General features: G+C 40.0%; 1 protein-coding gene across 1 annotated transcript in view; it reads left to right on the top strand.

The window, feature by feature from the left end:
• Window positions 1-16,836, top strand: part of LOC100929955 (mitogen-activated protein kinase kinase kinase kinase 4) — a 219,476-nt gene extending 202,640 nt beyond the window's left edge. Inside the window, exons 28-31 of the mRNA XM_031945049.1 lie at window positions 2,470-2,622; window positions 3,580-3,739; window positions 11,797-11,936; window positions 15,252-16,836. Of these exons, the coding sequence (XP_031800909.1) occupies window positions 2,470-2,622; window positions 3,580-3,739; window positions 11,797-11,936; window positions 15,252-15,332 (534 nt within the window). The 3' untranslated portion in view covers window positions 15,333-16,836. The remainder of the gene's footprint in view (window positions 1-2,469; window positions 2,623-3,579; window positions 3,740-11,796; window positions 11,937-15,251) is intronic.
• The last annotated feature ends 643 nt before the right edge of the window (window positions 16,837-17,479 follow it).

Genomic DNA, 17,479 nt, shown 5'->3' with positions numbered 1-17,479 from the left:
AGATTTTAGTACATGTTCAACAAAATCGCTCAGGTTACAATTTTCGTGGAAAAGAAGGTGAGACGTGGCATAGACAATTAGGTGGATTTGGATCTAGTTGAATGGTCAAGGTCAGCTTAGAAAAATTTGGATGGTGAGTTCTAATGGTTTGATATCAACTTGGCAGGAGGTTCCCAATGGAGTGCCCCCGGGATCTAATGCTTGGCTCTGTTCTATTAAACATTTCTACATAAATAAAGGCACAGATGGTAAGCTTATCAAATTCACTTAAGCCACAAAGCTGATAGAAAGGGCTAACCCTGGAAGACAAAGTCACAGTCCAAAAAAAAATGTTGACAGGCTACAACGTGGAGCCAAATCCAATAAGATGAAATGTACAAGGGATAATTGCAAAGACTTACATAGATCAAAAAATCAAATTTATAAATACAAGATAGAAGCAGCAGTTTGGTAGCCAAGTGATCTTGGGCCACATTAGAGAGACATGGCTTCAAAAAAATCAGGAAAAAATAGTCTTCTTTCTGCTCCGTTTCATACAAGTAATAAGCATCAAGGTGAGAATTGAACCCAGGCCATCTGGCTTCAAAGCCAGTAGTCACTTCCTTGCACCACACTATCTTCTATAATATAGAAAGGTTAAGAGAACAAGGTTGTTCCTTGTCCTCAATGCAAACATGCTCCCACTCTTTTTCTTTTCATTTGCCTTTGCTTTTATTGAATGTGTTTTCTTGGTACTCATATTCAAAAACTTCTACCAGGAAGGATCTAGAAATCATTATTAATATGATAAAAATCCCTTCCTGAGCAAATGGCTGATGGGATTCCAAGCCTATTATTACCTCAAGGAGGTAATAAAGATGAGGAGGAAGAGCAGGAGTTGGATGATATCAATAGTGATGCAGAGGAAGAAGAAAATAACAACATCCATTTCTCTAGCGCTTTATGCTTTACAAATTACTTTCCTCAAAACAACTTGTAAGTGAATAGAGTGCTGGACTTGGATTCAAGAAGATATGGGTTCAAATCCCACTTCTGACCCTTATTAACTAAGTGGCTCCAGGGTTCTCTGAGACTCAGTTTTCTCAATTGTAAAACTGCAATAGTGACATCTGCAGAGCCTCTCTATCAGAACCGTTGTGAGCTTTCACATGGACCACTACATTTTTATTACTAGTATAATTTTCTAGTATACTAGAACTATAACATTCACTAGTACTAGTGTTTTGCAAATCTTAAAGTACTCTATAAATATGTTATTATTATCATCAGCCCTGTTTTATGGATGAGGAAACTCTGTCTCAGAGAGGTGAAATGCCTTGTTTGAGGTACCAGAGCCACAATTTGAACATGGGATTCCCAACTTGACACAACTAATTAGCAAAAAACAAACAAAATCTTAGCTTTCATTACGAGTCCTAGCATCCTGGTCCAGGTGATAGAGGTGATAGATAAGTACTGCTGTATTTTGCCCATCATTTCCCTTCTGGAGAATGATCTTCATTACTGAGTACCACATCTCAGGCAGATCATTGATAAAGATGGAGAATGTCCCAAAGAGCATGATCAATACAACCAAAGACGTTGAGGTCTTGCCCTGGGGAGGGCAGGTTGAAAGAACTGATGGTAAGAAAATAAGGCTCAGGAAGCAGCACATGCTAATCATTTTCAAAATTTTGAAGGATTGTCATATGAATACAAGAAGGATTTGACTTATTCTGCTTGGCCCCAGAGGGCAGAACTAGGGTAGAGCAATGATTTGGAGGTGCTGAGAGGTATCCGATATGTCCACAAGCAGAATGCCCTGCCTCTGGAGAGAGTGAGCTCCCTGTCATTTTAAGCGAGATTGGCTAATGACCTGTCAGCGATACCGTAGAGGGGATTCTGGGTCAGGTATGAATGACTACAGACTAGATTGTTCTAAAGTCCATTCCAGCTCTGAAATCCTATGATTCTAATAGCTGACAAGTCCGTGGCTCTCTTGCTCTTTTCTATCCTACCAGAAGGGAACATTTTCTAATTACTATATAAGAGGGGAGTGAGGAGAAACACTTTAAGCCTTAAGCCTTTTAAATCACTCCTTTTGACAGCAGATACCCAGCTTAATTAGGATAGCTCATGTATGTAACCAAAATAAATTTTTAATCCGAATGCCCTAATATCATTGGCCTCTCAGGAGAGTGTGGATGTCGTTCCTCTGGGTTCTTCCTTTGTAAAACAGAACATCCTAAAAATAAACGTTAGCTTCAAGTTGCTGGATCAGAAATGCTGTGCCTCTCCTAGGGGACCCCAACCTATTCAGAAGCTTTGCTTACTTTAGGGATTGTTGAAGAGACAAGAATTAGCCTTTGGTGTCTGTAGTCCAGTTTGACTGGAAAATGCTTGTATTGAGACCCACTGGCTCTCTCTTGGTCTTGCGCTAGCACCTGAACTCTTTCTCTCCTGCCCTTCAACTCTCCTCTGCACCAGTAGCTCATGGGAGTACCAAGGCAGCACATTAAAATCACTCTCCGCCTCTGGATCCCAGTTTTAGTTTTGCGGATAGTAGCAGCCGAGACATGGACTCAAGCACTCGGCCTGAGTGCTCTCGGTTTGGCAAGGACGGCTCCTGCCCTCTCTGTGGTGGTCAGTACATGGGACTGTGGATTTGAGGGTGGAGGGATGGAGCTGGCTTATGAGAAGTCTTCCCCCATGTTGCTAGTTTGGAGATGGTATCGTATCAAAAAGCTTCATGCCGTTTACTTTGGGGGGAAATACTTGACTGGGAAAATGTCTAGTGTTGGAATTAGATTTTGCCATATACTATTGTTGTCTGCAGCTGGAGAGTTAGAAATGCTAGGATGTTCTCTCATTCCTCAAACAGTTCTCTTAGTAAATGATCTGGATGTTATTTTTTTCTGTATAGTAAATCCCTCACATTTAATTCCTGATTTTATGCAGTAGTCATAAACTACTGAGTAGCAATAGTTTCTTTGGTCAAATATCACATAAGAAAGAGAATATCCACTAAAGATGTTCGCATGTAGCACAATGAAATATTTGAAGTTTAGTGCACCTTTAAAAAATGTCAAATGATTCCATTTCTAGTTCGATTAGAGATTCTTCTTGGTTCTAAGATTAATAAGGAATGAATGAATCGAGGGTATTGGAGCTTAGTGTCCATTATCCTCAAGTCTTCTTACTATAAGCTGATGAGCTGTTGGCTGGCCCTTGCTTGAGAAAAATCCTTTTGGAATCAAATGGCGTCTCTTCTTTCTTGGTTTGTAAACACTGGATCCTTGAGAAGAATCCAGGAGATGCTTCTGGGTCTGACATCTATCTTGATTTCTTCTGAGCTAAGATTTCTTATCAATATGAAGTGAAAGATTGAACAGGGACTCTACATAATAACAGAAAAGAGACTTTTTTCCAAGGGCTGGAGAGAAAAGCCTACAGTCTTGTTGTGAAATTGATGTTTCTTTTCCCTTCCCTAAGCTGTAAACCTGCTTTGTGTTCATTGCACTGCCAAATTCCTTTGATTGATGTGGGCATTAAGATTGTAGTCAGGCTGGTCATCTAAATCCTTATAAAATATCATTCCAGATCCCAGGAACCATTCAACCACATACTATCATCATCCTGCCCAATACCAGTGGCACAGAGCTTCTGCTCACCTACGAAGATGAAGGCGTCTATGTTGACATATATGGACATTTCACCAAGGAATCAATTTTGCAGTGGGGAGAAACTCCAGCATGTGTGGGTATGTATGAGACATGGTCTGCACCCAAATGGCTTGGGAGAGACTTCTTAAATGTTTAGATAGTGTGAAAAAAGAGCTCATCCGTGGCATCACACATCCTTTCGTTGGTGGGGCGCAACGGGCTGACTGATCAATGTACTTCTGTACATTGAAACATTTTCTGGGTCTTTCCATGGGGAATGGCTAAACAAATGAAGTACATGAATTTAATAAAATAATATCATACTGTGCTTGAAACATTGGGGGCAAGGTCAGACTTTGGGGATGATGGAGTTGGTATTCATTCACAACAATCACATCACTGAAATCTAATGATATTTGATTCTTTAACTATATATTAATTTTGTTTTCATTTACTCTATGTAGAATAGACAGTGAAAATGTGTCCCTCCCTCCCTCCAGCTGATTTATTCTTATGTCTGCCTTTATTCAAGAAACCAGCACATAGGTGAAGATAATGTTTGCATCCCTCACGGTAGTGTTCCGTGCAGAAATATTTCACAGGCTGATAGGGTCCTCTGTGACAGAGAACACAAAATATCCAAAATTTACACTCGAGTCCATACACTCTCCTCTTTCTAACAAACTCCATTCCCCATCTCACCCAGACTGTAGTCATACCATCATGGGACTATGGAATTTTGAACTTGAAAGGACCTGTGAGATCATCTAGTCTAACCTATTTTTTTTCAATCATTTATTTGTCTTTTACTCGATAACTTCATCTGTTTTATAGCACAGTCATTTCCTAATATCATATTCCTGCCTCCCTTCCTGGAATCCTTCTAATAAAACCATAAAGCCAAACATATTGTGTGGACAGTTCAGAAAAACTGAGACAACATGTGCAGCATCCCCCACTTTTCTACTGAGAGGAGGGGGGTATATGCTTCCACATCTGTTGTCCAGGAGAAATATTGATCATTGTAATTAATCTGAGCTTAGAGACACCTTTGAGTATCATTTCGATTTCCATCATGGTAGTCATCATAGGTGCTTTTCCTTCAGGTCTATCCTGCTTCATGTCAATTCCTAGACGTTCTCCTCATCCTTCTCAAAATGCCTCATCTTCAGTATTTCTTACAGTATGATAAGATTTTATTAAATTCATGTACTTCATTTGTTTAGCCATTCCCCATGGAAAGACACCTACCTTGGGTCTATTACCTCTTCACCACAAATACTTCTTTGAATGTTTTCACATACATGGGACCTTTCTTTGTGTCTCTGACCTCCTTGCAATACTCTAAGAAAGAAAGGAAGTCAGCTTAATTATTTATGATTGTGGATACAATTCCTATGTATTTTGTATTTTTAATCAGTGGCCCTCCTGATATCTGACTTTTCCAGAAGCGTCATTCTTTTCTTCCTGTTGTGTTAGGGTCAACAATTCTATAAAGTTCTTTATTGTCTCTTGACCTTTCTCTTTCTAGTTTGATGCTGTTGGGCTGTATCTGGCCTTGAGCACCAATGACAGAGTAGGTGAATGAGCTTCATTTTCATGACCTTCTCTCTTTCCAGGATTTTTCAGATGAGGAAAGTGAGATCCAATGAGGGGAATTGACCTACTCAGGGTCACCCAGATATTAAATAACAAGGATGCCCTCCTTTAGCATAAAAAAAGAACTTTCTATCCTTGCTTAATAGTCAAATCTAGTAGCCTCATGTCGGTCAGGATATTTTCTTGGTGTTCGGATGCTTGAGAAAGTTCACTTGGTCAGTTGGGTACCTGCAGCCAAATGTGCCCTTCTGGTCCTGTTACTCTGCAGCCCATAAACAAATTCTCTCCAGTCTTCACCCCCAATCCGTGATGGAAAGTTAGATGTCTGGACTGTAGCCATTTAAAGAACCACCTGATCAGTTACCCAGACATTGTGCCCTTGCCCTTGCATTAGAGTCAAACATTCCATAAATTTGCATGGCCCCTCTTGACCTTTCTCTCTTAAGCTCAGTTAGGTTAGGCTGCATGTGGCAGTAAGAACATGTGGCAGCACACTTAGGGCTAGAAGTCTGATTTCGCACAAGTCTTTATGGTTTCCAATGGTGACTATAGCTATCCCAAAAGAAGGGAGTCTGTGACATTATTTTTAAAAGTGCCCTGAAAATGTGTCCCCGATTCTTCAAATAGGTGAGAGCCCAGAAAAGGTTGAAAACCATTGGCTCTCAAGGAGCCCATTTTCACTGACAGAGAAGGCAAAGGCTTGCGACATAATTGACAGATCTGGGGCAAAGGAATCTAAAAATAACAGATCTGAGTCTAATTTTTACAGTGATATCTCTGCAACCAACATATTCATCAGAAACGGAAATAAGGAGGTTCATTTTACTAGGAAATGAAAAGAAGTTCACTCAAATAACACTATTGGATATTTAATTATAGGGATCAAAGGGGTGGTGAGAAGTTAGAGGTTCAGTCATAGATCTTGAACCGGAAAGAACTTCAGAAGTTGTCCAATTCCACCTCCTCATTTTTATGGAGTTGGAAACTGAGGCTCAAAATTTAGAACTTGAAAGAACCTGTGAGATCATCTAGTCGAACCTTACTGTTTCTTTTTAATCATTTATTTGTCTTTTACTCGATAACTTCATCTGTTTTCTACCACAGTCATCTCCTGATATCTTTTTCCTGCTCCCCTTCCTGGCACCCTTCTAATAAAATCCTAAAGTCAAACATATTGTATGGACGGTTCAGAGAAACTGAGATAGCACGTGCAGCTTGTAGTGACTTGCTCAGGGTCCCACAATTAGTAAGTCAGAGGCAGAATTTGAATTCTGATTTCTGGTTCCATATTAAGCACTCTATGTTACATCACTGTCTTCTAGTCCAGCGCCATGTTTGTTGACCCAGAAGGTTAGAGTATTTCATCAACATGGGAGATCAGAACTGAAAGAGAAGAGAGAACCCATTTAATCTAGCCCAGTCTCTATATAAAGGGGGAGAAGGGACCTGCCCAGAATCATTCACCTAGCCATTGGCAAAATGGGAACAACAACCCAAACTCCTCACTCCCATTCAACCCAGTGCTTCTTTCACTCTAGCATGAAAATTGTCTCGATAAGGTTTCCCGTGTCTCCCCCAAAAGACATCTGATCTTTAAAAGGGGACAGAGTAGTGGAACATCTCTAGTGTGAGGTTCCAGGCATCCAGCACATTGTCCTGAGGGGATGGGGGCAAATGGGAAGAAGTGTATGCAGGGGAATTAGTTTCTAGCACTTAATTATGGAGGTGGTGAACTCTTAATTATCCTCTGGAGTAGAAGGGGGTCATGGCATGGCCAATGATCCAAAAGCCCCTCCGGCTTGGCTATCAGACTCTATTGGTTATGCTTTTCTTAAAGTTAATAGAATTTTATAGACTTCACCTTATGCATATGTAAAATAAAGGAGAGATGATGAAGCAGCTGCCTGCCTCCTGACAGAAATGTGATAGACTCAAGATGTAGAATGAGAAACACATTTTCAGACAAGGTCAATGTGGGAGTTTGTTTTGTTGGACTACCCACATTTGCTATAAGCGTTTGGTTTTGTCTTGTTGCTGGGAGGGAGTGGAAAAGAAAGAAAAGAAATTTTTATTAGCTGGAAAAAAACCAAAAAAGCAATTGAGAGTTCCATAAAAATAAAACGAGAATTAAATAGATGAATTCTAATTTCCTCTCCATCTCTAGAATGATTCTTATAATTAAAAGTACTTGGTGGGTAGATTTCAATAAAATAAAATAAATGATAGCATTGTGAAAAGATTTTTTGATTTACAGGTTAAATCTCTCTAAAAACAATAATAGTTGGCATTTCTATTGCATATTAAGGAGTGCAAAGAGTTTAACAAAGATATTATCTCTACCCTTGAGGTAGGTGATATTATTCCTGGTTTACAAATGAGGACACTGAGGCAAACAGTTAACCCTGCTGCCACAAAATATAGTCATCCTTGCGACTACAATAAGCAGCCTGAAAGCTATCAACATCAGAAAAAGCTCTTTCAGACTCTTGGGCAAGTGATGCTAAAAGAACAGCTCCCTTTTTGAATTGCCTTTCTAATAGATAAAACATTTAAATAATTGTGACCCTCTTTGAGCACTGAAAAGAGGGTGTGCTTCAGTCACAACTGCTGAAATCCTAGAATAATCCATCTCTAAGTGCTCTAGAGACCTTGGGTGGTTAGGTGGTGCTGCAATAGAGCACCAGGTCTGGGGTCAGGAAGACCTGAGATTAAATCTGGCCTCAAACATTTGCTAGCTGTGTGACCCTGGGCAAATCACTTGATGCAATTTGCCTCAGTTTCCTCATCTGTAAAATGAGCTGGAGAAGGAAATGGCCAACTGTTCTATTATCTTTGCCGAGAAAATACCAAGTGGGGTCATGAGAATTAGACATGAAAGAAAAAAATGATTGAACATCTCTCTGACTTTGGGCCACCCCCAAAGATTCATTTTATGGAGGAGAAAACTAAAGCTGAGAGAAGTGAGTGTCTGAATCAGGGCATAACCTCTGGTCTGGTCTTCCTGACTCTCAGATCAGTGTTCAATCTACTGTGCCACCCAGCCCTCTCCTTGGCAGTGTGCTTTTAACTACACCATGCTGTTTGTTGGCAGTAGGGAAAGAATGCAGAATAAGCCCTCGAATTGGGACCTAAAATGAGGTAGGGATTGGCCCACTTGTAGGAAAGCTCCGAAACCATCATATTTTCTTTTCTCTCACTCTGAGACCTGGCCGTGAGTAACTTCAAATTCAAAATTGTATATTGCTGCTTCAGAAGAGCCCTGCTAAATTTTTCCTGTTTTTCAATTTGGAATTATTAATCAATTGGCTGCCATTTTTTTTCCAACAGAAAAATCCAGTGAGTTAAAACTTCCCTCAAATCCAGGTTTACACAATGAGAAATTGTCCTGAGCCCTAATAAACCTTTACAGTCGATAACTTAGCTTCCATGAACTTTCTATCAACAGTATAAAGAGATTTCAAAATATTGGGGTATGATATCAAAACTCAAGCCATCTTTAACTATACAGTCCCTAGCTTAAAAGGTAATGAGATCTTTTCCCCAGTCCCAGCTAATACAATATCACATACTTGAAGGCAGGTTAAACTTACAAGTTAGGGTAGGCTAAACATTCATATATCTATCTTAAAACTTTTCTATCATATTTTGCTTTCAAGACTAAGCTGGAAGCTCCATGATTCCAAAATATTGCGCTCAGTAAGTTTAAGCACACAACTGAGAAATCATGGCTTAATTGTACATACTATTTGTCATCAAATGTCAGTAGGTAAGGAGATGCAAACTTGGGACATATTTTTAGTATTTTATTGGCACTCTTTTATATATCTTATATTACTATCCATTGACCCTCTTTGCCCAACAGAACCCTCAACTAAGTCCAGTTGGGCAAATTTTTCACATCAACACATTGACTGATGTGAGTGATAAAGACACCAGATGATGGCAGGCAGCAAAAGTTGGGGTTCGGTCATGTGAAGAATTCACAATGGACATTCTCTTTGGCAAAAAGGTAGATTTATCCAAGGGAATGGGTTACAGACAAAATGAAGGGATACAAGAGACACCAGGAATGGTGAATGTGAAATAGAGTTGGGAGAGCATATGAAAGACCAGTTCCTCAGTGAAACTCCCAATTACCCAGTAGAAAGGGAGCACCCCATGAGGTGCTGGCAGGCTAAATCCTAACTCCCCAAGAGTTAGCCGTAAGGAAGAGAAGTGGGATTGGGAAGCCTAGTGGAGTTAGGGGAGAGACCACATGTGGCAGAGAATGGCTCTCAGGGCTTTGACATAACTTGGATTTCTGACTGGATGACCTTCCCAGAGGGTGGGATCATGGAACTAAACTGATCTCTATCAGTTCCTTCCCCCTGTTTGCCTGAGGGATCAATTCTTTAGTTTCTTTCTGTCCAACACACCATTCAGGACCTCATCATTGAGCGTATTTAAGTGTGCCACATTTCACACATGAAGTCCTCCGCTCTCCCCTGATTTTTGGAAATCTAGTCCTACCCCATAAAGTTATTGTGACGCTCAAATAGGAAACATGTATGCAAAGCTTTTTGCAAACTTAGAAGTGCTATAGAAATGTTGGGGTTTTGTTCTGGACCAGACCTGTTGATTACATTGATCTCACTCTCCTTCCCTTCCTCTCCCAATGGGTATCTGTTCAACAATTTAGGTTTTTGAGAGTTACCTGTAGACATAGAAAGCTTTTACTAGGAGTCCCATAGTCAGTAAAAGACACTGTTTAAGTCAATGGAGTGCACAAGTGGGATCTGTAATGTTATCTGCTGGGGAAGCACACCTAGGTGCTGAACTCATGGGGGAGCCAAGTTTCTTAGCTGGTGTGGATCCTGGGAACATGAGTGCTGGGGATACAAGAAATATCTGTCTAAGAAAGCAAACTAACACAGTTAATTCAGTGTATCAAATAGTTACCATACATATACCTGTGCCATGCCCCGGGTTATTTCACTCCCCTGAGTTTGAGTATATATAAAAATAAATCTGTTGCTACAAATTGGGGACCAAGTATGAGTACCAGGGTCCACTTGAGACCAGGTGAGCAGTAGGAGACAAGTAAATGACTGGCTCTGATTTGCAGGCTACTTTGAGTGGCCATCCTACTCTGAGGGCCTCAAAAATCCTTGGTTCTGGGCATTGGGATCCTGACCCAAGTAGTTTGCACTGCACTAGGAAAGGGAATGTGAGTTGCTGATACGTTCTTGGTGTGTTCTCAAGCTCAGAATGGTTCACAGTACCTTTGGGAAAGAGATTGCTACTTAAGTACCATAACCTTTTAACAAGCCTTTTTATGCCTGTTTGATATACATAGCCACAGCTTAGGGACGGCTTTGGTTTAAACATTCTACTAACTCCAGAAAAGTTTCAAAAAATACAGATGAGTTGATAATGTTCAATTTCTTCCCTTTTACAAAGAAGAAAAAAGAAAATTGAGCGAGTCCAGAATTCTGATCTTTTCCTTTACTTAATTTGATATTTTATGAATCCTTTCAGCTTCTGTCAAAACCTTGATATTATTTAAATGTTGGGGGTTTTCTTTATTTATGGAAATGGGCTTCCCTATGAAGAATGTGGCCTCCAAGCTCTTTCATTCTACTTTAATGACATTCCCTTCACAGCACCAGCTTGTTGAGCAGCTATTTACATAATGAGGGTTTCTGCATTAAAGCACTTATTGTCATAATCTTTAGTGCCATAAAGTAATATCAAGCTGCTAAAACCTTCAAAATCCTGGTCAAGAGAGAGCCTTAAAAATTTCAAATCTGGTTAAGTCCTGCTTAGAACATGAAAATCTATTCAATTACATGACAGATGCTATAATCAGTTCCCTGAGCTAGTCCTTTTCCTTAAGTTTTCATTCTTTAAGACTCCATCTGGTTGCCACAGACTTTATTTAAACAGGAATATAAACCTAGATAAATTGTGGTTCCCCTAAAATCTTCATTTCCTTCATAGCACAGCCCAAGTGCGGCCTTTTACCTCAAGTGTCTCAGATCTTGTCTTTCCCTATCCTCCCAGGTATTAGTTACCTTCCCTCCAAAATAAGGTAATCAGATGTTTCCCTGTTAGAAAGTAAGTTCCTGGAGGACAGGGACGGTTTCTTTTTCTGTCTTAGTATCCCTAGTGCCTTGGAATAAGGAGGGTGTTGTTAAATGTTTATTGACCAGTTATACTGTATTTAAATAAGGGGAGAGAGTAGATTTGAATTTCTGTTTTAAAAAATCCACTCTTGATTCTTTCTTGCAATGAGGATCAGAGATCAGATCGATAATGGAAATCCAGAAGCCCTGCGTTTACCAGATGTCACAGTTCCTTACCCAAGAAGGCGCAGAGAATTAGCACAGTGAACAGTTCTGAGCATCAAGAAATGTTCCCAAGCAGCGCCACTGGCAGCGAACTATGGCCGGGCCACTGGGACAAGTAAAGGAGGCAAAGGGTTCATTCACAAACTGGATAGTCGGTCTCTCAGTAACCCCAGATGGACTACGATTGGCAGCTTTCTAAGTTTTTTCTTTTACTTTTCTATCATTAGCCTATCTCCAGTCAAACCAGGTCATGGGCTGGGGAGAAAAAGCAATTGAGCTCCGCTCTGTAGAAGCTGGAAACCTGGAAGGAGTGTTCATGCACAAGAAATCCCAGAAGCTCAAATTTCTGTGTGAACGAAATGACAAGGTACGTATGTTCCGGAGGAACAATTAACGGGCAAAAAGTTGGAAATTAACTAGTTTAACTAAGTGAGAGAGATGCTTTTCCTCACTGCTCATTAAGAATCAACCATGCTCCCCACCCAAGATAGTTAAACCCAGTTGGTTAAACTAGTTGGAAATTAACCAGTTTAATCAAGTGAGAGATGTGCTTTTTCTTGTTGCTCGTTAAGAAAGAAGTAACTGTCTGCATAATGTTGCCAAAGGCAAATTCACCTTTCCCAGCAGAAATAGCTGGAGCATTTCTTGATTGAGTAAATGATTAACTGTGATTTTCAAAGAAAAACATTTGCAAGAAAAATCAAAGATTCCAGTCATGTCCCAAGCAGAGCTTAGCCATTATTTCTTTTGCTGTAGAACAAGTTATTGTATTTGAGCCACAGGCCCTTTTCTTTTCAGATTAAAATCAGGCCTTTAAACACACCATAAGAGTCATTTAAAGCTGTCTGGGTAGCCCAAATTAAAGTGGAAGTTTGGAACCTGCCTTTGATTTGATCATTATTGACAACCAAAGTAAATGATTCCAGGCAAGAAGCTAGGAGGGGTGAGAGGGCAGAGCTTAGGACAGAGGACCTTTGTCCAGCTTAAGTTAGAAAACACATGAGGCTGAAAGTGGCTAGCAGACAGGGCTAGTGCACAGCCAAGGTGAATTAGCATGAATGTATCAATCAGATGAGGCCATTGGGTCAGAATCGGAATCCTGGGTGAAAAGTTCTACAGCTGGTAGGAACCTCAGAGGTCATCTAACTGCCTCATTTTACAGAGAAAGAAACTGAGGCCCAGGAAGACGGGACATCCAAAAGGCCAGATAGGTAATAAGTATCAGAGTAGGGATTTGAATGTAGGTCTTTTGATATTAAAGTCAATGAATTACATCCTGCTGAATGGCATCTTTGGTTGGCTCCTTAAGTATACATCTGTTTGATTAGATGAAAAGAGTCGTTATACATCATAACTGTCAATAAGAAATATATTATCGGCATAGAACCCATCAAAGTAGCTACTTAGCAGGAGAACCCTTCTACCTCCTCTGAGTGTCTGCTCTGTATGATCTATGTTGAGGACCTGGAGGAGTGGAAAGGGTTCTTTTAGCTATATCAGGGGAAAAGCAGTGTATTCTGGGCCAACTCCAATACTGAATGCAGTTTGGCCCATTCCAATGGAGTACATGTGCTATCTTGATCGTAGTGGGCGAGATCAGGAGCAGTGGGTGGAGGTTACATGGAAGTAAATGGAGGCTCGCTGTCAAGGGGGAGGGCACTTCTTAAAATTAGAACTATCATGACGTCAAATGGGCTGCCAGAGGAGATATGGAAGCTTTCCCCATGTTGAAAATCTTAAACAACATCTGGAAGACCCTTTGTCAAAGATGTTGTAAAGGGTGATTGTTGCTCCGGCATGGTTTGGACCAAGTGGTTTCTGAGGTCCCTTCCACCTCTAAGATTCTTTGCTTCTCAAAGTATCACTGGGAATTTACAGTGGCCACAGGAGATGCTCAAGCTGTCTTACATCAAGGCCTATCTTGTGGCAGCCATAATGTGAGCAAGTCTGGGTTCCCAGGGACATAGAATGAAAATGAGCCAACCAATATATTTTGCTATAAATAAGACACCATTTTTTCCTTGATCTTTGTTCCAAAAACTTTGCAAAAAGTATCAGATAAGATGTGAAAAGGAATTGTTGAACCCCCAATGATCCAGAACTACTATAAGAAGTCACAAGTTGTGATGATTCGGAATGAGTTTGGTTTCCACTGGGGCAGCTCACAGATTGTACTCGGGAGAATAAATGTGGGAGAGTCGGCAGAATTGGTTTCATCTTGTACCCAAGAGAGGAGGTCTATAATGTAGTGTACCCAGGAACCTCTCCTTGGTCTTGTGTTATTTACAAGGTACAGATGGAATACTAGACCTGGAGTCAGGAAGATGTGAGTTCAAATCCAATCTTAGACACTTTCTAGTTCTCTAACACCCGGCAAGTCACTTAACCTCAATTTTCTTCTCTGTAAAATGAAAATAATAGTAGCCACCTTCTGGGGTTGTTATGAGGACCAAATGAGATAGTATTGGTAAAATGCTTTGCAAACCTTAAAGCACTATGTTGATGATGATGACAATGATGATGATGATGCTAGCAGATTTGTAGGTGAAACAAAGCTAGGAGCAATAGCTAATTCATTGGTTATATCTGTGTCAGGATCCAGAAATATCTCAACAGTATTGAATAATGGGCCAGATCTCACAAATTAGAATTTAATAGGGATAAATGTAAAGATCGACATTTGAATTAAAACAACCATCTTCACAAGTACTGAATGGACAAGAGGACCATTTGTCTGGAAAAGATCTGGGGCTCAAGTCAACAGTGTGGCATGGCAGCCAAAAAAGAATATAATACCCCGAAGAAGGTAGACAATAATTATGAAAGGGTACTCTGCCCTAGTCAGACTACATTGGAAATAGTATAACGAGCTCTAAAAGTGAAAGAGACCTTAGTCATCATTTAATTCAACTTCCTCATTTTACAGATTAAGGAAACTGAGTATTGGCTTCCGTTCTGGCCATGCCATTTTAAGAAGCACATAGACTCGCTGGACTGTGTCCAGAACAGGGCTATCAGGATAGTGAAGATTTGAGACCATGTTTTGTGTGAATCAGTTGAAGAAACTGGAGAAGAGAGTACTTAAGCACAACATGATAGCAGACAGTCTTCAATTCCTCGAAGGGCTGTCACATGGAAGAGAGATGAGACTCTTTCTGCTTGGCCCAGAGAGCAGAACCAGAAGCAACTCGGGGGTGTTTATGTGTAAGGAAAAACTTGCACACAGTTAAGACTGACCCCAAGTGGCCTGGGCTGCCCTGGGAGTAAATGGATTCTCCATCCCTGGAGATCCCCAAGCAGAGTCAGGAAACCCATTTGTCTGAGATCCTGGAAAGAGGATTCTTGTTCAGGGATAGGTGGAATTAGAGGCCTCTTAAGTTTTTGTGAATGTACCACGTGAATTAGAAAGTGATAACACTGGGTTTCTTTTCAAAGAGTCTACAATTCAGACTTCAGACTAATTCAGTCTTCTCCTATCCCTAGCCCTGACTCTCATCATCTAAATTAGTAAGTTTGGATAAATAAATTTACACAAGAGGCAGTGTCATTCTCATTTAATGTGTGAAAGTAAATTGAAATTGCAGTGTTCAATCTTTTTTCTCTTGCTCAAACATCAGGTTAAAATTGTCCAAACTGCCAACTGATGATGTCTCAACTTCTTTCCTTTTTTTTCTCCCCTAAGGTATTCTTTGCCTCTGTCCAATCTGGCTCCAGTCAGATTTATTTTATGACCCTTGGGCAAAATACGCTCTTCAACTGGTAAAAGCCGGAAGAAATGGTTGGATATTTCCAGAGATTGAAACCATGTCAAATACAATGAAGTTTGCACACATGCACACATTTGCACTTTTCATCTGCAAATATCTTGTCATTCATTCAGTTATCTTTCCGTTCTATTGTTCAGGAAAATGATGAAAACAAACTTTCAGCTTATAATGTAGCATAGAGTAATTCCGATGAGAAATGTAGCTCATAGAGAATTATTGCAAGCTCTATATACTCTCAAAGGGGTGTGCTCTCTTTTATAGAATTATTTTAAGCTTTATTACTTTAACTTTTGATGTATTAACCTTTATTTACTTAGTAACTCTGTGTGGATTTTACAGTGTAGGATTCGTAAAAACCTGCTGCAAATTTTATTCCAGGCAATTTTGGGAACTATTGGCATTGTTTTCTCCCCAGAAGAAAAAAAAATTATGCAAATCAGAATTAATTTTTTGAAAGGTAGAACCAAATGCTAAGTCATAAGATAGGGATAAAAAAGAAACGATATCATGAACTAAACAAAGGTAGTGCTTTCATTTCAAAAGCACACAATAACAGAACAGGAAAACGTTAATCCTTTTCCTCCTTGCAGAGTTTAATGATGTAGACATTGAACTTTGCCAAGACACAGAGTAATAATTATCTATCTATATTAGTTTTTCCCCATATTATACCCATTTCCCTGTAGTGTAGAGACTTTTCCTCTGATACTTGGTCTCCCGTGATCCTTAGCACCTCTCATTGATGGTTTAAAAAAAGAGGCTCTCAAATGTTGCATAGGCAACGGCTGCGTTGACAACTCACGAAGGATATACTTGTATTCTTGGCCTGCTAGACAGAAACTACAAAATTTTAAATTGGGTATGTATTAAAGTCTCACCCCAAAGAAAGACCGACATCACACTTCTGATCTGTTCTACGTTCAAAATTGCCCTCCAATTATTGAAAACAGCTGAAATCTATTCCTGATGATTGTTGAGTAGAAGAAAGTCAATATAGTGAATTAGATCGAGTCTGGGCCCTAAAAAAACCTGCAAATGACACTTAGCTGGGAGTGCCTGGACAAGTCACTTAATCTCCTTGAGTCTTGGGCAATTCTAGATCTGTAGTCAGGAGATTGGAGTTCGGATTCCGCGTCTGCCATTTAACACCTATGTGACCTTAGAGAAATCACTTATCTTTCCCTAGGTCTCACTTTCCCCATGTTCTGGGGTCCTTCTAGCTCTAGAGCTAGAATCCTATGACTACAAATTATGAATTGTTCAAGCAGAGAGAATTTCCATACAATTATAGTCACCTATTATTGACTAAAGTGAGGCAGATGGCCTTGCCCAGCCCTCCCTCACTTAAACCCAAATCACTTGCATGCCATGGCCTTCAAGAATGAAGGACAAACAACAATCGCTAAGTATTAGCTGTCGTTTGTGTCTTATAAATCAGGCCACTCCAACATGTGTGTCAAGGCTACTGGTTGTCTTTTTACAGCTATGCACGTTGCCAAAGAGCCGATAAAAAGGGAGGAAAAAAGAAAAGAAAGAAAAAAAGATTTCCCGAGATACCCAGTAGAGTTCATTACCAAGTGAATGAGGATTTGTCTCTAGAGTTTCCTTTATAGACATATATATGTATATATACATATATATATTTCAGGGGTTTGTATCCTGGCCACATAAAGTGGGATTAAACTTGATAACATATAATCTTGGCTCAGGATTAATGAAAGACTAGTGATTTTTTGTTATCCTTAGCTACATATATAATAATTTGCTTTCAAATGAGTAGTGGTAGAAATTCAGAGGCTCATCTGAATGTGTTGGCAATAAGTAGATGAAATATTTTAGTTTGCTTAAAGATGAGAACTCTTTGAAATAATTAGACTGAAAAGTTAAGTCTTGTCCCATTTCTACTGTGCCTATGAATCCCAACGTGAATCAGGTGTCCGGGATGTCCTGTGTGGTATACCATAGAAACCATCCAGCTAAGTGGCAGCGAGTACCTCTACCCCCGCCCCCATCTGTCCTCAATCCCACAGTGATTTCGTGATCGATGGGAAAGTGACAGAGCTGCCGGTGCACTCTCTACCATCTCTGGCTAGCCAGTGCATATGGATTTTCCAAGCTACCTGTTTGGGCATAATGTATGCGC

This window comes from Sarcophilus harrisii, chromosome X (assembly GCF_902635505.1).
Source record: "Sarcophilus harrisii chromosome X, mSarHar1.11, whole genome shotgun sequence".
Lineage (NCBI taxonomy): Eukaryota > Metazoa > Chordata > Mammalia > Dasyuromorphia > Dasyuridae > Sarcophilus > Sarcophilus harrisii.
This window is presented reverse-complemented; position numbering and strand designations above follow the sequence as displayed.